We start from the raw sequence: 20,765 nt of genomic DNA, 5'->3' as shown, positions 1-20,765 counted from the left end.
GGGTGAGGACGGAGGCAGCTGTGGAGGTGAACTACATGTGAGGGTGATGCCACAAGCATCGGAGAACACAGGAAGATGGTGTGGGAGAGGCCTCCGAGAAAGGATGAGCCCTGGGTCCCATACACCTTCAGGCTCTCCCATGATTATGGGGAGGAGCAGAGTGGAGGAGGGGCACCTTTGTACTGAAGCCCATAGCCCCCGCTACTGCTGTCACTTACCCCTGCCGCCCAACATCTTCACTTCACGCCTGCTGCAATAGGAAGTGGCCATTACTGGTAAAAAGGAAACTCTAATAGTCCAGAGGTCAGTTAAAAACATTGTGCCTTGCCAGTGAGGTAGCCTGCCCATCCCCATAACATACGTGGTAGGTAGGGAAGAACAGACTCCTACAATTGTCCTCTTACCTCCACATGAGTGTTATACTACAAGCACACATGCGTGCACACAAATACATATCACACACAATATAAAAAATAAAAATATTGTGCCAATATCATTTTGGGAAAATTTGATCATTGTATAGTCATGTCTGCACAACATCATTTTTTGTCAATAATGAACCAAAATACTATAGTGGTCTCATGGATTATAACTGGAGCTGAACATTTCCAATTGAGAGTTTCAACTACGTCTTCTCTAGGCTTGGTTCTGTTTACAAACACTGCCTACTGTGTCATAGTTGCCTGCAGTGTTCACCACAGTAACTTGCTGGGCAGGTTTGTAGCCTAGGAGCCATAGGCTGTACCAATCAGCTGGGTGTGTAGTAGGCTAGACCATCTGGGTTTGTGTAAGTACACTTGATATTTGCATAAGGACTACAGCATGGGTACATAAGGCCCTGGCATCATGAGGAACTTGGTCCCACACATGACTTTCAGACCAGCCCTATGACTCATCTTGGTGCAGAAATGGACCAAAGTCTACCTCTTCTGGCTTGTAGAAATTATACCCACAGGAAACAATTTATCAGTCTCTTCTGTCATTGTTTTTTCTTAAAATGTTAGCATCTGTTACTGAATATAAGGTGCAATGCAGAGCAAGGATGTATTTAGGGCTTTGTATTACTGACTTAAACGGAAGTGTGTTTTCGTGTTACGCTGTAAAATACGCCTAAACCTCTGCCTGGTGGTGGGATCTGCTGCTGTCCTGAGTGTTTGCAGAATGGATTGATGGGTAGTTGGGAGGCTGGAGAGCAGGCAACGTGAAGACTGTGAACTCCGCCCATGGGACCAGATGCAGAGGATCTAGGCTGCTGCAGATCTGCAGTCTGGACCCCAGACCTGACCTCCACGGGCCTCTGTCCCTACTTGCAGATCATCACGCAGATCTGGCCCTACCTGAGCATGATCATGGAGAACAAGATCCGGGAGAAGCTAGAGCCCAAGATCCGGGAGAAGAGTGTCCACCTCAGGACCTTCACCTTCACCAAGCTCTACTTTGGACAGAAGGTTGGTGCTGCCTCAGTGAGGTCGGCCTGGAGTTGTTGGGCAGTCTTCTCTCTGTCCTCTCTTCCTGGTTCCCCCCACCCAGGACAGTCACTTGATTATGAGGATCCCACTGGGCCTCAGAGAGCTTTAGCCTCTGTCTGGGTTTCCCAGCTTGTCCGCCCCAGTGCACAGCTCTTGCCTCCTGTCCTCCTACCCAACTTTCCAGGTTCCAAGGAAACCAGGGCCAGAGAGCAGAAAGAAGCTGAGGGAAATAGTTCCTCTTTTTCTAGAAATTTTAGAAACATGCATGGAGGGAGCCAGATGGATAGAAAGATGAACAAGTTGTAACTGCTAACCCCAAGTGTCACCTGTGATCTCTGCCTAGGGGTTTTTGACAGTGCCACACGGCAGTTCAGGGTATTAGGAGCTCACACTAGTTCTATGGAGACCACGGGCATCCTGAAAGATGTCTATCTGAGTTGCTTTTGAAGAACACGGCAGGCAAAGCAAAGGGATTTCACACCGTTGAGCTTAGAGCAGAGCCTACACCACCAGGCCACTCCTGGGGCACTGACCCCAGGAGGTTGACCAGATGTCCTAGCCCTGCAGGTGACTGGCCTCACTCCCCATCCTGCCCTTTCAAGGCCTTCTGTTCTTGGTCTTGCCCCTCTGCTCTCTGTTCCTCACCCTCCCGTTTCCCCTCCTTCCACTGACTGACTGACTGACTGGAGTTCTCCCAGGACCTTCACAGGCTCAGGCATGCCCTCTTCTTTCACATATGCCAATGTCTTTAGCATTCTGTGTGCCACAGTGCCCTTGGGTCAGTGACCTACCCTGTCTAAGCTCCAGTTTCCTACCATATAAAAGGAAAGGACCCATTTCTAAGGGCTGCTGTGAGGCATGAACAACAGGCCAGACCTCAGATGGCCTCTGCAGCTGTGTGAACAATGTCCCATATGTGGAAGCCATGTTCTGGTCTAGTGTCCCTGTCCAACTGTGAGCCTGAACCAGGACTATCCTGCCTGGCATATAGTGGGCACCCTAATACCTGTCCCTGAAGGTGAGGTACTGGTATAGCTGAACATTCATAGGTGCCAGGCAATCCTCTACTCCCAGCAGTCCCTGAGCATAGCACCCCTCCCCCAAACCACACTTCCAATGAGCCAGGGCAGAGCCAGGCTGTGTGTGCCCTTTCCAGCTTTTACAATTCTAGAGACTCCTAAAAAAACAATAATATAAAATTAAAAGTTGCCTAACACATGGAAGGTCTTGGGTTCAATTCCAGGTACCACAAAAAGTCTAAAATACCAAATGAACATTAATTAAATGTGAGAAAACAAATCAGAGGTGCAGAAGAAAACATTGTGTTTTTAATGAACTCCATAATCTGAGAACCTATTCAAGGGTTGGTACATTTTCAGAGTCTATGTATATGTGTATGTGCACCACACACGTGCCAAAGGCCTCCTGGGGGAGCAAGCAGAGGGCAGCAGACCCTGGAACTGGAGTTACATGTGGTTGTGAGCCACTGTGTAGGTTCTGAGAACCAAACCCTGGTCTTCTCCAAGAGCAGCAAGTTCTCTTAACCACTGAGCCATCTTTCCAGCCCCAAGAATACATTTTAAAATGTTACTTTCTGTGGAGTGAATAGAAAATTTAATGGAATCCTCCTTGTGGAACTGGTTGAATTTTTTTCCAATAACTTATTGTGAAAATTTTCAAACATATAACATATTTAATGAATTATTCAATGCACATCGCAGATCTGTTATGTAAACTGTACAGATGTTGATACCTTGCTGTTTGATTTATTATACATCCATGCATCTGTCTCCATATCCATCTTTCTCTAATGCACTCCAAACTTCATAGCAGACGTCAGTGAACTTTTCACCCCAGCATTTTGACATGCATATTACTAATTCAGGTGCAAATGAAATTGAGTTTTACTCTTGATTAGTCCTAACCAGAGTACCCGAGAAAACAGTGAGCAGAGGGGAGATGAAACAGAAGGGATCGGATCTCTGAGCCAGTGACCCTGCCTTCACCATGTGGGGCCAGTTCCTCCCCATCTGCCACACTCCCGTTAAACTCTCTTTAGGGGACGTTGCTACTCCCCCCCCCCCCCCCCCCCCCCCGCCAAGAGTGGCTGTTCCTTGTTTGACTCCTCCCATTCTACTATCTTGGGGCTAGGCTGTGGGCATCTGAGGCCAAGCTAGGTCCCCATTGCCCCTTGTCTTCTCCAGGCTAAGGCCCCATAGAGTAGATACTGGCAAATAGCCGTGACAGGAAGGGAAAGCGAGAAGGGGACCCACGGCCCTTCTGTCATCTTCTGCAGTGTCCCAAGGTGAACGGGGTCAAGGCACACACCGACAAATGCAACCGGAGGAAAGTGACCCTGGACCTGCAGATCTGGTGAGTCCTGGTGTCTTGGGGACAGGCGGGGTACCTCTAGACAGCAGCTTGAGGATAGGGTGGCTTGTGTACGTACTGATTTGGGGTACGAAAGCCTTCCTAGGCCACAGCACCTCTGTGCTGAGACCCAGGTCTTTGTGAAAAGGTGGGGTACAGAAAAGTGGGTGGGGGATGACTGGCCCCAAGTAGCCAGCCCTGGCTCTCTCTTCAGCCTGAGCCTGGCGTCTTGCAAGCCACAGCTGGGCCACTTGCAGGGTCAGCGCGGCCTCTGCAGAGGAGGTGGCTAGAGGGAGCCGGGGTGACGCCAGGAGGCAGGCACTCGTGGCGAGGCCAGGAAGCTTTGAGCACAGAGCTGAGAGGCCGTCTGGCGAGCTGGCCTCTGGCACGTCAGGAAAACGAGAGGGTCAGCTCTGAGTGACCATTCCCTGGGCTGCGCACTGCACTGGGCGTGGGCATGCCTTTCCAGTGAGGCTCCTGACGGGCTTGGGCCAGGAAGGGAGATTTAAGCAGTAAGTCTCTCCAGAGGTGCTGGGGCACTGGCAGCGTGTTAGAGGACAGGACTAGCCCCTGTGGTTGTCATTCCTTCCCAGAGTCTCACATTCCTTGGCCAGAAAGAGATGGTTCTGGCCTCCATTGTGTTGGATTGGTGGCGGACCACAAAGTGCCCCTGGTGCCAGACACTCTGTCACAAGACCCTCACATGAATAGTTCAGCCTCTCGGGTGGTGCTTGGCACCCCGGCCACCCTGTTCTGCCTCTCCATGCTGACCAAGCAGTTCTGTGGTCTGTGACAACAGGCTCATATGCCCATGTGTGCAGGTGTGTGACAGTCACCTCCCCTTAGCTTCCTTCAGACTTGTGGCAGTCTCTTGACCTTTGCCCTCAAAGGCACCCATCCTGGGCTCCTTAGTGCCCATCACCTGCCAGGGGCCACCAGCTGGTCCTGTCTCCAAGGCTTTATCACCTACCTCCACCTCCAGCAACAACTAGGGGCAATGGCAGGATGAATCTGGGGGTGCTGTGCATGTGTCCCCTTGGTCAGGAACCAGAAGTGGTAGAGGAACAGTATGTTTACCAGAAGTCCATCCTTTTCAATCCATGGGTGCCCTGGGGCCAGGTGATACCACAAAACACTGCTTTCCTAGACAGAGGTGGGGATATGCCTAAGAGGCCAGCTGTAGGAGTCTGGGAGGGACCAAGAAAGGCTGAAGCTATGGAAAAAGTGACATGCTGAGTGATAACCGAGACTTGATGGCCAGCAACGAGGGCCAAGGCTGTGCATCACTGGGCAAGTTTCCTGCCTGCTCTGAGCAGTAGAACCAACGGCCCCCTTTCCTCTTCCTTCACCCTCCCTCTTTTAGCTACATTGGGGACTGTGAGATCAGCGTGGAGCTTCAGAAGATCCGAGCAGGTGTGAACGGCATCCAGGTGAGTGAGGATGCCATGACTGCTACTCCAGTCCCTGCAGTGGGCTCAGGGAAGTGGAATCAGCTCACGCTGGAACCCGCTGTGAAGGACACAATGGTACCAGACACGGCTGGCGACATGGGGACAGCTGTGAGGTCACATAGTCAGCAAGTGGTGCTGGGCTTCACTAACCTGCTGGGCCTTGGGCTCTAGAGCTACCTGAATGCCCAGTCTCCAAAGGTTTTGTCTGCCTAGGAAAGTGAGGGAGAGCCATAGCTGAGACCCAGGTAGGCCTAAGAGGTGGAAATACCCCTCTCCAGAAGCCGTGTGCAGACTTGAAAGTCACTTCTGTGTCCCAGCCACCCCAGCTGCCCACACACCACAGTGCAGTTAGTTCGTGGCCTTTGGTGGCCAGCAGTGAGGTCAATAGCTGTGTTCAGGCCTCTGGACATGGGCTGCGGTCCCTTCAGTGATAGCAAGTGACCTAGGCAGGTCGTCCTGACAGTGAGGGAAGGCAGCATGAGTGATAATGAAGCCCCCGAAGGACTGAGCTGAGTGGCAGGTTTGAAGAGATGTTTGGTCCCTCACAGGTCTCTGTGCTTACCAGTTGCAGGGCACCCTGCGCATCATCCTGGAGCCCCTGCTGGTGGACAAGCCCTTTGTGGGAGCTGTGACCATATTCTTCCTTCAAAAGCCAGTGAGTTCAAAACCTGGGGATAGGCCTGGTGTTCTCCATGAGCAGACACTAGACCTCACATATTGGGATTTACCCTGAGAATGGACATTGCTTCGACCCACCACAGCTGGACTCCTATGGCCCAAACCTAATTTGGCAACCCCAAGGAGTTAGACTGAGCTCTGCCCATGATGAGGAAACTGAGCTGAAAGAGGGTCACAAGGTCTCAGAAATGGAGCTGAGACCAACCTGGGCTCTTGAGGTGAAGCCAACCTGGCTAGGTGGCACAGCCCCCTTCTAGGGTGGTCCTGGCATGAAGCAGCAGGCCTGAGCAGCCTAAACTAAGGCCTGGAGCCATGTTCTAGTTTCATCCTGCTGTTGTGTTCAAACACTGACCAGAAGCAACTTAGGAGAGGAATGGGTTCATTTCGGCATACAGGTAACAGTCCGTCAATGAGGCAAGTCGGGGCAGAAATTCAAGCAGAGATCTACAGCAGAAACCATGGAGGAAAGCTGCTTGCTAGCTCACTTAGTCTCATGCTTACCTGGCTTTCTTTTTTTTCTTTTTTTTTTTTTTTTTTTTTTTTTTTTTTTTGGTTTTTCGAGACAGGGTTTCTCTGTGTAGCTTTGCGCCTGTCCTGGAACTCACTTGGTAGCCCAGGCTGGCCTCGAACTCACAGAGATCCGCCTGGCTCTGCCTCCCGAATGCTGGGATTAAAGGCGTGCGCCACCACCGCCCGGCCCTTTTTTCTTTTCTTTTTTTTTTTTTGGTTTTTCATTACCTGGCTTTCTTATACAGCAGGGCCCAGGGAATAGTGTCACCCACAGTGGGCTGGGCCCTCATATATCAATTAACAATCAAGATACCCCCCTACCACCAATATGGTTGGGAAAATCTCTCAATTGAGGCTTCTCAGGCGGCTCTAAGCTGTGTCAAGTTGAAAAAGCTACCCAGGACACTCTGCCATGCCCCAGGGCAGGTTTGGCAGGCTGAGAGACATCCTCTCTACCTCAACCCTGCAGCAGGGGCACCCCAGCAAGCAGGGTCTCCCTTTGGGCGGTATGAGGAGTCTGGAAAAGGTGTCAGCCCTGGGTTCCCAGCTCCTTGAGCCTAGCAGCCTCCCTCTGCCCTCTGCAGCACCTGCAGATCAACTGGACAGGCTTGACCAACCTGCTGGACATGCCAGGTATCAAGTAAGTGCCTGGGTGCGTGGAGGAGGGTGGGGGCGTTCCCTGGAGTCCTAATAGTGCTGTGCGCTGCACAGAGGCTACATCCCCTCCCCCCGGCATAAGAAGCAGGAAAAGGGGGCAAGTACCAGGGTGTGTGTGTGTGTGTGTGTGTGTGTGTGTGTGTGTGTTCATGTGTGGTTGCAGAAAGCTAACCTGTGGACAGGTGTACACACTCCTGCTGAGAGCTTTGCTCAGTGCTACACTGAGGAGCCAGGCTTCTTTGTCTTGAGGTTCCCAGAGCACATGTGCATATGTGTGGTAGAATCATACTGTGTGTGGAACACAGGTGAGTGTCTTCACTCTTCACCCTTCCCCACTCCAGTGTAGTGAGAAGCCCAGGGGGCCCCTGTGACCCAGGCTGACATGCACAGAGATGGGAAGGGGCATTTTCCCAGCAGAGGCCAGTGAGAAAGGGCAGGACTAGGGGAGATCTCAGCTCCCCAGGCCAGGTGAGGCAGCCCTCAGATACCAGACATCCCTCAAGGAGCAGAGGAGGGTGCCAGCGTCATTGGATTTTCCTTCCCAGGAGGCAGGGTCAGCTGGACTGGTCAGGAAGGCTATCAGCTGTCTCTCCAGGCCTCAAGGAGGGCCACACATATGCTCACTGGGGATATCCCCTCTGATACATGCATACAATGACGTCTATCCATCATCCACTTTCTCCTCTAACTCTCCCCGGCCCCCCAACACATTCTCCTCCCAACTTCATGTCCTCTTTTTATTTATATTTTAAATAACTCATGACGTCCAGTTAATGCTGACTATATGTGCATGAGTGTGGGTCCATCTACTGAAACATGAAAAAATCCACCAGTGGCCACACCCTCAAGAATGGGTCTCCCTCTACCAGCAGCTGTCCATTGCCAGTAGATTCTCAGTTATTGGTGAGGCCTGGAGAGCTCCTCCCCTTTAGGCTTACATTTTGGCTGCTTTGATCTTGTGAATGTCCTGTGCAGGTAACTACAGCTACTCTGAGTTCATGAGCATGATTGCCATGTCCTGTCCAGGGGTCGGCATTTAACTTACCCCATCCTCTGGCTCTTACAGTCTTTCCACCTCCTCTTCCATGGTGGTCCCTGAACTTTGGCAAGGGGGTTGATAAAGATGTCCCAATGAAGCAGTCATGCACTGTTATTCAAAGAAGACTTTCTGCGCACCTACTGTGTGCTAATCCTGCTCTGGGTACTGTCCTCTTGTGGGGGAAGGTGAGTCAAGGAATAGAGAATGTCGCCAGGGTCAAGGAAGAGAAAGGCTTTGGTGGCCAGCTGTTAGGTCTTGTTTCCTGTGGCCTCAGTACTGTACCCATCACTCTCTTCACATCGACTCCAGGTGCAGCCGTTAGCAGCCCTGTGTCAGGACACTGAGGTCAAGGGATGGGGACACCCATCTGAGGCAGGGAATCAGGGAGTATGAATGGGAATCTTGACCTAGGCTCTGGGATCTGTTCTTTTTTTTTTTTTTATTTTTTTTATTTTTATTTTGCAATACAATTCAGTTCTACATATCAGCCACGGATTCCCTTGTTCTCCCCCCTCCCGTCCCCCTCACCTTCCCCCCAGCCCCCCCTCATGGGATCTGTTCTTAAAGTGCTCTGTGTTGCCTGGGAACAAAGCAGGGCCTTTTTTTTATTGGGGGTGGGGAGTGCAAGCAGGATGCTATTCCTTGGGTCACTATGTCTACCTCTCGGAATGTATATCTGCTTTGTGCCAAGCAGCTGGTCAGGAAGAGATCAGCGTTGCCTCTGGTGGAGCCTTCTGCCAAGCTAGACTCTCAGTGCTGGCACTGAGGATGGGTACAGGGGCAGGTGGCATGGGGAAGCAGTGTCACCCCTCCATAGCCAGCCATCCCTGATGTTTCAGTGAGGTATCAGACAGCCTGCTGGAAGACCTCATTGCTGCCCACCTGGTGCTGCCCAACCGTGTGACTGTGCCTGTGAAGAAGGGGCTGGATGTAACCAACCTGCGCTTCCCTCTGCCCTGTGTGAGTACTGGGAGCTGGCTCCAGAGCACCGGGCCACTGAGGAGGGATGCTGGCCAGGGCTGGGTTCTGAACGGTGCTCATTGGTGGCAATCCTCATGCTCTTGTTTGAGGCCATGGCAACCCATTTCACAGGGTGCCACAGAGGCTGGGAAGGGTGGGAAGGGGCAGCACCCATGTAGTTTGACTATGTTCCTGTCCCTGGTGTAGCTTACAGTTGGAACTGTGGGTAAGCACTCCATGACACCTGAGGTCCCCCTTCCTCTCTCAGGAAGGCTCCCTTGACTCTGTTCAGTGTGGAAAGGACCCTGGGATCTACAGAGAAGCAAGGTTCTTGGTTGAACCAGGACGGGAATTCTTTAGGTTCTGAGCCCGTTTTCCCCAACTTCCTGGGGTCCATCCACGAAGCCCCCGGAGATTGCCCTGTGGCTGCCCTACAAAAAGTAGCACTGGCTAAGGGACTGCAGTCAGGGGGTCCTAGAAGAGGAAAACGTCTCCATTTCATGCTCTGCCAGGTGAAAAGCCTCAGGCCTTCTGCTCATGCTCAGCCTGACACATACTGTAGTGCACACGCAAAGTTCAGAGACATGGGGTGGCTGGGGAGGAGGCATGGACGCCCCGTCTCCCCATGGCAGCTCACTGGCTTTCATCCACACTGCATATGCAGCAGCCCCGTAACAGTGTAAACACTGTCTCACCCATGTAAGAATTCCTAAAAACATGTTATTCCCCGAACGTGAATATTCCACTAGGCATGGCCTGACAATTTGCCACATTTAGAATTCTTTGGGGATAGCTTCTGTGTGTTTCTGGTAACTGGTCATGAATATTTACATCTGTTTCATTCTGTTCTCTATCTTCAAGTTTTACTTTTCAATTTTCTACAATTATGGAATGTAGCTGTGTGTTTCTAGAGGCCAATACCAAAACTGCATTTTAAGGAGCCTCACGACCTCTTCTTCCTTTCCCCCAAGCCCTGACCCCCGCACCACCTAAGTAATGGTTTTCTTTCCATTGCATTTGAGTGTTAGTAAATGTGGACACACACACAGTCATGTGTGTACATCTTTGTTTATACTCATAGTCCCCGTTTATTTTTCTTCTTAGATTTTGGTTAGTTCTCTGAGGATTTCATATAGTATATTTTGGAGAGTATTGGTGAAATTATTAAGGCCACTCCACGTAGTTAAAAGGAGATTTATTTAATGGCATAACTTACAAGTTAAGGGATAGGTAGGTCGCGGGGTCTGGGGAAGGTGTATCGCAGTCCAGCGGTGTTCTCTGGAGCTCTACTTGGCCCACCTTCACCATCCAAGGTCCCGGAACCGAGTGCGGGCGCCGCCCATCCAGATCTCAGGTCTCCAGGCACCTCCCTTGGCCCCGCCTTGTAGGCATGACAGTTGCCAAAGTCTCAATGGGGGTTGGAACTTCCAGATCAAAGCTGGAGTGGCTACCCACTACATCTCCCCCTTTTTGTCTAAATAAGAAGGTTCTAACCTAATATAAGACTATATACAAAGGAATGGTTGTCAAATATTGTCCAGGAATAATGAGGGATAATGACCTAGATAAGATGGAACTACAACCAATGCAAACAATATCAAGCAAGAAACACATACTAAAATCCAGAGAAGTATAGAGCATAGGTAAATGGCATGTTACAAAGATCATTCCAAAAGGTGCCCTAACAAAAGAACCTGAATCTAATACTTAATATGTTCTATCTACTAAATTGTAACTATAACTGCTAGTCTTCAATCCCATCAAAGACCTGAGAAGGAATATAATGGTACCTGAGAAATGGTAGATGGATGCAAGCAACTTTTGGGAATCTTGCAAGAGTAGACCGAGACAGCTGGCAGCCTGGACAGTCACATAATGTTTCTCAGCCTTGTTGGTGCATTCAAATTGGCTACAGGCCTAAAGTATCTGACAGACCATTTTCTGAAGCAGGAATTCTGAAAGACCATCTTACCCTGTCTTGGCAGAGTACAGTGGTCGCTTTCCTTGTGTCCCGCTTGTCCAGAAAGGACAGCATTGCATTTGTACTGTCAGCTGTTGAGGCAAGGGCAGTTCTTTGCCCAGTAGGCCATTTTGTGCCAAGAAGACAAACTTCCAAATGGAAATGTCTTAGAAGCCCAACATTCTCTCGGGATCAAATTGGTGCAACCAGGAGCAATTGTGTCTCACGTCAACAGAATTCTAAGTTATTTAAATGCCATTTTCTCTAGGTCTATGAAGTGTTTGAAGATTACCTGCCCATCTGATCTATGTATCTGTAAATCTGGATAACCTAACTAACGTAACTATAGAGATGACAAGCATAGGTGACTATAAATCTATAAGTCTTATCTACCGAAATAACCTAAGGACTAAGGCTTCATGTAAACAAGGTAAACAGTCTATAAGCAAGTGTATGGTAAAGAACAATGACTTCAAAATTGTGACAATACACAAGATGTTATAACAGAGGTAGGAGTATATAGTGCGATATGCAATATGACAATAATCTTAAATATATATCAATATACCGAATATCCTAAACAGAAGTAGAATATACATAAAGTATGACAGATATAAATTTACATTTGTATCAATATACAAATATTTCAAATAAGAGTAGAAATATATGTACATTATAACAAATATAGTTCTGTATTTGTATCAATATACAAATTATCTTAAACAGGAATATAAAATAGTTTACATTTGTATCAACATATAAGAATCCATAACAGTGCAAATTACAGTGCAAATTATTTAAGGCTGCTATTTTACCAAATTTGTTTACTAGTATACACAATAATCTACCATAATATCTTATACCTATCCATTCCATTTCTTCTTTTCACTTTTTTCTCTTTTTTTTTTTTTTTTTTTAGAATACTGAGTTTAATATTTTCTTCTACCCCCAACCCTATAACCATCATCCATAACCCTGAGAATTATGAAACCTAAGGGAGAAGGGGCGTCATTTTCTTAGAATTCTTCCTGCTGTTTAGGGGGTGATATTATCTCTGTTGGGTACTGTGAGAAAGCTCAGATAGTTAAATCTCAGTTAGACTAACTGTAGGTTCTGCAGCAAGTCTTAGAGTAATGGGTAAGATTGTCTGAAATTCTGGTAAGAAGTGTAGTATGATGATGATTACCATGGTATCATTCTGGATTGGGTAGAGTTGTTGTTGGGGCCCCATCTTCCTTCTGGAGACTTCTGAGATTGCTATTAGAAAAACTTATTTGTTATCAAAATGGAAGATTTGGATTTTTTTTGTTGTTGTTGTTTTGTTTTTTGAGACAGGGTTTCTCTGTGTAGCTTTGCACCTTTTCCTGGAACTCACTTGGTAGCCCAGGCTGGCCTCGAACTCACAGAGATCCGCCTGCCTCTGCCTCCCGAGTGCTGGGATTAAAGGCGTGCCACCACTGCCCGGCAAGATTTGGATTTAAAGAGGACATAGCATGTAAGAAAGAATTCTGAGAAATCAAGAGTAAGCATGGAGAGAATTAGAATCTAGAAGACAATGGTCCCTTTTTATTGGTTTCCTTCTGTCCCACACCAGAGGGCTCTTCTGATATGGGACTGAAGAATCTCTCAAACTTTTCTTTTAGCAATATGCTTGGGTTTAGAGAAGGAGTGAGCCAATTCTATCTCCAAAGCCAGCTTGACTTATAATTGAATTGGAACCACAACTTTTCTAGATTGATAGAGAGATAGATATTAGACAGTGAGATTTTACCGTGTGTAGATTGGTACCAATAGATTCTTTCTTTCTGCTGTAAACATCCGGATATCCAAGGCCTTGTGATTTTTGGAAGATGGGTATTTCCATTATCCTGGAAAGACAAAAACAGAACCCTACCCCAACCTTTGATTGTTAAATTTTTCTTACAACTTGTAGAGATGTCACATTGGTGGATGATCTTTTACTTCTCCTCGTCAAGGGGTTTTTCCTGTTCGAATCGAATTTTTATTAATTTTGTTGGTATCCATAGCTTTTCTTCTCCTGCAGAAACAAAGGCAAAACCCCTTCCCCAACGTAGAGCATATCCAGGTTTCCATTCTGAGGTCAGCACATCCTTGAAATAAACTGGTTGGTTTAGCTCAGGAGTTTTGTCTGTCGTCCAATGTCTCTCCGCAGCTGTTGTTCCTTTCTCATCAGCATTGAGAAAATTCAAGGTTAATAAAGCACTATGCAGTCTATTTCTAGGAGTCATTGTTACCTGTTGCTGTTTATTTAGCATATCCTTTAAAGTTCAATTGGATCTTTCTATGACTGCTTGGCCTGTGGGATTGTGTGGTATAGCTGTAACATGCTTTATATTGTAATAAGCAAAGAATTGTCTCATTTTATTGGGGACATATGCTGGGGCATTGTCTGTCTTAATTTGTACAGGTATTCCCATGATGGCCATAACTTCTAATAGGTGTGTAATCACAGAATCAGCCTTTTCAGAACTCATAGGAGTTGCCCATTGAAATCCTGAATAGGTGTCAATGGTATGATGTACATACTTTAATCTTCCAAATTCTGCAAAATGAAACACATCCATCTGCCAAATTTCATTTCTTTGTATACCTTTTGGATTGCTCCCTGCAGGTAATGGAAGTTGGTTATAGATGGAACAAGTAGGACATTTTTTCACAATATCCTTAGCCTGTTGCCAAGTGATGGAGAAATCCTTCTTCAAACCTTTGCTATTTACATGGTATTTCTTATGAAATTCTGAAGCTTCTAGCACATTACCTATTAGTAACTGATCAATCTCATCATTACCTTGTGCTAGAGGTCCTGGCAGACCTGTATGGGATCTGATATGTGTTATATATATAGGATGTTCCCTTTTTCTGATGATTTCCTGCAATTGTATGAATAATGAAGTTAATTCTGTATTATCAGGAATAAATTCAGCAGTTTCAATATGTAAAACAACTCTCTCTGTATATTGAGAGTCAGTGGCTATATTGAGGGGTTCTGTGAAGTCCATCAGTACCATAAGAATGGCATACAGTTCTGCCTTTTGTACAGAGCTGTATGGACTTTGTACCACTTAAGTCTCCTGATTTATATCCTGCTTTTCCTGATTTATTTGCATCAGTATAGAATGTGAGGAGTCCAGAAATTGACTTTTGTCGTACAATGTGAGGAAGGACCCATTCAGTCTTCTTTATGAATTCTATTCTCTTGCTTTTGGGATAGTGGTTGTTAATCTCTCCCAAAAAGTTACTGCAGGCTCTCTGCCAGTATTCATTATCTTTCCATGGTGATGAAATTTCTTCATTAGTTAAAGGTACTACAATTTCTGCTGGGTCCATTCCTGTCAACTGGCGAAGTCTTAGTTTACCTTTTTGAATCAATTCAGAGATCTTTTCTATATAAGTCTTTAATTTCTTATTTGGTTTACGTGGTAGGAATATCCATTCCAATATAATATCTTCCCTCTGCATCAAAATACCTGTTGGAGAATGTCTGGAGGGGAATATGACAAGAATGCATTTAAGTTCTGGATCCACACAATCCACATGTGCTTCTCGAATTGTCTTTTCTACTAGAGTCAATTCCTTCTCAGCTTTGGCTGATAATTCTCTTGGACTATTTAATTCTTTGTCCCCTTCTAGAGTATTAGCCAAATTTTGTAGTCCATCTTTGGGTATTCCCATGATGCCCAGTAAGTTGGAAATGCTTCCTAATAACTTTTGAAAATCATTAAGAGTCTTCAATCGATCTCTCCTTAGTTGTAACTTTTGGGGTCTAATTTTTTGTAGCTCTATCTTATATCCTAAGTAATTAATAGAATCTCCTCTTTGTATTTTTTCAGGAGCAATTTGCAGTCCCCAGCGAGGCAAAACTTTTTTTACTTCTTCAAACATGCTTTCTAATGTATCTAATTTTGGATCAGCTAATAGGATATCATCCATATAGTGATAAATTATAGATTGTGGAAACTTTACACGAATTATCTCCAATGGTTTCTGCACAAAGTATTGGCACAAAGTAGGGCTGTTTAACATTCCCTGTGGGAGGACCTTCCATTGATTTCTCTTGACTGGCTGAGAATTGTTATAATTAGGTACTGTGAAGGCAAATTTTTCTTTATCATTTTCTTGTAAGGGTATGGTAAATAAACAGTCTTTTAAGTCAATAACTATTATAGGCCATTCTTTAGGTAGCAGAGAGGGCAAGGGCATCCCAGTCTGTAGGGAGCCCATTGGCTGAATTACTTTATTAATAGCTCTCAGATCTGTCAACATTCTCCAATTACCAGACTTTTTTTTTTAATAACAAATACAGGAGAATTCCAAGGGCTGGTAGATTCTTCAATGTGTTGAGCATTTAACTGCTCTTGAACCAGCTGTTCTAAAGCTTGTAGCTTCTCTTTTGTCAAAGGCCATTGTCCAACCCAGACAGGTTTATTAGTTAGCCATTTTAAAGGTAAGGCAGTTGGTACTTCTGAGAGTTCAACAGCAGGTGTGTTCTGTTTGTGAACAGCCTGAATGGTTGGTGACTGATTTTTATAGCATGTCATGATATTGTTCCTAGAAACATGCATTGGTCTGTATTCCTTTTCTGAAAGTGTAGGAATTTTAATCTGGGTATTCCACTGTTGTAACAGATCTCGGCCCCAAAGATTTACTGCTACATTTGCTACATATGGCTTCAGCCTTCCTCTCTGTCCTTCTGGCCCTATGCATTCAACCCATCTCGAACTCTGTTTTATCTGAGATAGGGTGCCAATCCCTAAAAGTTGGACATCTACCTCTTGAAGAGGCCAATTCGGATGCCATGATTTTGGTGTAATTATAGTCACATCTGCACCTGTGCCTACCAGGCCCTCCAGAACCAGGCCATTAATTCAAATCCTAAGCTTTGGTCTTTATTCATTTACAGAAGTCTGCCAAAATATTTGTTTTATAATGTTCTTTGTAAACTGTGATCCACCTATCAGAGCTGTTTTATCATCCATTGCAGTATCGGTTTTTACATTGGCATTGGTTTATTCAGTTGTCCTGGAGAGGAATTTCTTCCACAGTGGCTGCAAATGTTCGTACTACATTTGATTTGGGGGCCTGCAAGAGGCCCCCTGAGGCGTTTCCTGCCAGTAAAGGGTTGCCTCGTATATCTATTTTTGATCTGCACTCACTGGTCCAATGTTGGCCTTCTACATAATCTGGGAGGTGGTTGGGGTCTCCTGTTTAGGCTATTCCTAAAAGGAGTATTACTTCTAGGAGTATCCCACGTAGTTTTTACTTATATGACCTGGTGTACCACATTTAAAGCATTTGGTAACACGGGGGCCTTCTTTCACCTCTGGGATTTGTCTCTCCTATCCAAGCCTCATTACTGTAGTTACAAGACTCAACACCATTAGCATACTGAATCCATTCTCCCAAAGGAGCTGATCTGATCTTTAATGGTGTAAGTATTCTTCTGCATTCTGCATTAGCATTGTCGAACGCCAAGGACTCAGTTAATACTTTTCTTAATTCTTTATCTGATACAGCTTTTGTTATAGCTGTGTTCAGCCTTTGTAAAAAATCGGTGAAGGGGTCGTGAGGTCCCTGAAATATCTTTGTGTATACCTCAGTTGGTTTTCCAGGTTCTGGAATTTTTTCCCAAGCATTTAGAGCTGCTGTACGGCATAGGGATATTGTATGCTCATCATAAGTTTCTTGTACATTCCTGTCAGCGAAACATCCCTAACCAAGTATTTGATATTGGGAGATCACAAAACCTCTGATTTTACCTTGTTGTTCTAAATTTTTTGCCTCTTCTCTCAACCAGCTTTTCCACTGTAGCTGCTGGCTATATTCTAGTACAGCTGAAATTAACTGATGCCAGTCATCTGGGATGATTCTATGTGAGGTAGACCACGAGTTTAACATCTGTCTTACGTATGTGGAGTGTATCCCATAGGTAACTACTGCTTCCTTTATATTTTTAAAGTCCCTTGTTGAAATTGGTTGTAATGTATATGTATTATATGGCTCGGGGTGTGTGTCATCTGCTGGCTTCTCATGGATGATAACAGGATAAGCCATTGTGTGAGAGCCATTTGGAGATGTTACAACCTCTATGGTCTTGCCCTTCTGCTTATTTGGTCCCTTGTCATGTTTACTGAGAGTTTCTTCTAAGGCTTGCAAACGAGCACCTAGGGTCTGTTCTAGGGAGTGAACCTCCTCTCTGGCAAGGGACTCCAGATTTCTCATGGAATCATAGAAGTTTTTATGTTCCTCAGAAACACATGACTCCATGGACCTTATCTTATCAATTAATGATAATCTTTCTTCCTTATATAGTGTCTGGAGAGTTAGTGTTCTGTCCATTAAATATTCACATTTGTTATCAATAAGATCAATTTTTGGTACAAGCCTGTTTTGTAAATCCTGATCAGCAGATTCCAGTGAAAGAATCTTTTTCTGTACGCTTTCATTGCTATCTCTTAAAGCAGATTCCAGAGAAAGAATCTTTTTCTGTACACTTTCATTGCTATCTCTTAAAGCAGATTCCAGAGAGAGAATCTTTTTCTGTACGCTTTCATTGCTATCTCTTAAAGCAGATTCCAGAGAAAGAATCTTTTTCTGTAATTTTTCATTGCTCTCTTTTAAAGCAGATTCCAGAGAGAGAGAATCTTTTTCTGTAAGCCTTCATTGCTATCTTTGAAAGCCTGTAAATTCTGGCTAGGAGATTCCAGAGAGAGAATCTTTTTCTGTACGCTTTCATTGCTATCTCTTAAAGCAGATTCCAGAGAAAGAATCTTTTTCTGTAAGTCTTCATTGCTATTTTTTAAATCCTGTATCAGTCCCAATAATGACTCATCTTTGTTCTTGTTATTAAACCAGAGTTTGAACACTGTGTGAATTATTATGATGAATGCCAAAATGGTACAGGCCAGATATGACTTAGGAAGGTCGTATATTTCCAGGAAGATGTCATTCATCATACAGGCAAAAAGGTTTTCAAATTCTTGTGAGGTAATGTTGTCAGCCATATTACAAGAATTACTCAAAATTTGTTAGTCAATTTTAAGGTGTAAAATTATCAAGTACTTTTACTTGAAACAATATGCTTACCTTTCGTGGTTTTCGAGGATGTAGTAGCACTTTTCAGCCAGCAGGTGGCATTGGTACAGCTCCAAAGCAGGGCCTGCTGGTGATCTTGGCTGACTGCAGCTCGCTGGAGTCAAGATGGCGGGAGCCGGAGCCGGCGCTGGCACTCAGGAAGCCGGGGAGTGCCTCTTTCGCTGGTCTCGGGGCTAAGCTAGGGAACTGAGACCGGACTAGCTGCTCCCTTTTTCGGGAATGGAACCGTGTAGGCGTTCCCTGGTTATATGGAACTTTGCAGGCGGGTTTAGGTACCCGCTAGCCGGGGAGGAGGCTGAGGGTGGGAGCCACCCAGGCCTTTGGAATTTGCCCCACGTGAGTGCCAGATATTGGTGAAATTATTAAGGCCACTCCACGTAGTTAAAAGGAGATTTATTTAATGGCGTAACTTACAAGTTAAGGGATAGGTAGGTCGCGGGGTCTGGGGAAGGTGTATCGCAGTCCAGCGGTGTTCTCTGGAGCTCTGCTTGGCCCACCTTCACCATCCAAGGTCCCAGAACCAAGTGCGGGCACCGCCCATCCAGATCTCAGGTCTCCAGGCACCTCCCTTGGCCCCGCCTTGTAGGCATGACAGTTGCCGAAGTCTCAATGGGGGTTGGAACTTCCAGATCAAAGCTGGAATGGCTACCCACTACAGGAGAGGGGAGATGGACACCAAAGCCATGAAGGCCCACTCCCAGCTGAGGAGCTACTGGCAATTGATAGTTGCTACAAGGAGAATTAACCTACCAGGGGCTGTAACCTGCCTTTCTGTCTCCCTGGAATTTTGTCTGGTTTGAGCGTGCACAGGTCTTGGACACGCTATCACATTACTGTGGGTTCATATGTGCAGCTCCCCGCCGTGATGTCTGGAAAATGCCGTTTCTTTGTGGTCATCCATCACCTCTGACTTACAATCTTTCCGCTTCCTCTTCCACACTGATCCTTGAGCTGGGTTGTGGTATAGATGTCCCATTTAGGGCTGAGCATTCTAGTCTCTCATTTTCTGCACCTTGGTGAGTTGTGGGTCTCTGTGTTAATTAATCACCATCTATTGCAAAAAGAAGTTTCTCTGATGAGGGCTGAGAGATGCTCTACTATATGAGTATAACAACAAGTCATTGGGAGTCAGTTTAATACTATATTCATTTAGCAGAATAGTCCCCTGGAGCCATGGCCTGTCTAACTATAGATTCTTGAAACCAATAATGGTCCCAGGTATGGATTTCATCTTGTAGAGTGGGCCTTAAGTTCAGTCAGAAAGCCTATGATATTTGTGCCACTATGGCACCAGTGGATATGTATTGCCAGGACAGTCCTTACTGTAGCTTTCAGGGTTCACAGCTGGGTAAAACTGATTGCTTTTCTCCTTCAGTAGCATGGATAGCACTATGAAAGTTAACCAGTAGAAAATGAAGCTTCCTGTTCAGTACCAGCCTGATTTCTCCATGTTCCATGACTCACATATATGATATTTTCAGCAACAGGGTTGTCCTAGCTAGGATTTTGATTGCTATGAAGAGACACCAGGATGACAGTAACTCTAATAATGAAAACATTTAATCAGAGTGGCTCGCTTATAGTTTCAGAGTTCAGTCCATTATCATGACAGGGAGCATGGCAGCATGTAGGCAGACGTGGTGCTAGAGCTGAGAGTGCTACATCTTGTAGGCAACAGGAAGTCAACTGAAAGTCACACTGCAGGAAGCTTGAGCAAAAGAGACCTCAAAGCCCGCCCCCACAGTGACACACTTCCTCCAACAAGACCACACCTCCTAATAGCGCCACTCCCTTTAGGGGCCATTTTCTTTCAAACCACTACATTCCACTCCCTGACCCTCAAAGACTTATAGTCATATCATAATGCAAAAAATGCATTCAGTCCAACTTCAAAAGTCCCCATAGTCTATGACAGTCTTAAACTTGTTTCAAAGTCCAAAGTTCCTTCTGAGATGTATGGCTAAGATGCATGGCAATCTCTTAACTATAACACCCCCGCCAACCCAGGTAAAATCAAAATCAAAAGGCAGATCACATACTTCCAACATATAATGGCACAGGATATACATTACCATTCTAAAACTCAGGGAGCATAGCAAGGGGATACTGGACCAAAGCAAGACTAAAAACCAGCCGGGCAAACTCCAAACTCTGCACCTCCACATCTGATGTCACTCTTCAGATCTCCAACTCTGTTCAGGGTTGACTGCAACACACTTCTTTTTCTTGGGCTGGTTCCACTCCCTGTTAGCAGCTCTCCTCAGCAAGTAGCCCATGTCTCTAACATCTTGGGTTCTCCAAGGCAGTCCAGGCTTCAGTTTCACAGCTTCACACAATGGCCTCTCTACTAGGCCTCCATTCAGAGACACCTGTGACACATTCCTGGCCTCAGTGGCCTTATTACATAATTCCTTTCTTCTATTCTTAACTCTAAAGCCAGAACCACATGGCCAAAGCTGCCAGTTCTGCTGCTTGCTAGGGCTGGAACATGACTCCCTTGTTCAATTACGTCTTCACCAGATTTCTTTCTTTTACTGTCCTGAAACTTGCTCTGTAGA

At 45.9% G+C, this 20,765-nt stretch overlaps 1 protein-coding gene across 3 annotated transcripts in view; it reads left to right on the top strand.

Moving 5' to 3' along the window:
• The window catches only part of Esyt3 (extended synaptotagmin 3), a 59,120-nt gene that overhangs the window by 22,131 nt on the left and 16,224 nt on the right, over window positions 1-20,765 (top strand). For all 3 annotated transcript variants that reach the window (XM_052717899.1, XM_052717890.1, XM_052717881.1), the window contains exons 3-8: window positions 1,314-1,448; window positions 3,766-3,842; window positions 5,203-5,269; window positions 5,856-5,945; window positions 7,063-7,118; window positions 9,014-9,134. In XM_052717899.1, the coding sequence (XP_052573859.1) occupies window positions 1,314-1,448; window positions 3,766-3,842; window positions 5,203-5,269; window positions 5,856-5,945; window positions 7,063-7,118; window positions 9,014-9,134 (546 nt within the window). The remainder of the gene's footprint in view (window positions 1-1,313; window positions 1,449-3,765; window positions 3,843-5,202; window positions 5,270-5,855; window positions 5,946-7,062; window positions 7,119-9,013; window positions 9,135-20,765) is intronic.

The sequence above is a fragment of the Peromyscus californicus genome, unplaced genomic scaffold (genome assembly GCF_007827085.1).
Source record: "Peromyscus californicus insignis strain IS unplaced genomic scaffold, ASM782708v3 Scaffold_11__1_contigs__length_118956290, whole genome shotgun sequence".
Classification (NCBI taxonomy): domain Eukaryota; kingdom Metazoa; phylum Chordata; class Mammalia; order Rodentia; family Cricetidae; genus Peromyscus; species Peromyscus californicus.
Note: the sequence above shows the minus strand (reverse complement) of the source record. Positions and strands in the feature narration are given on the sequence as shown.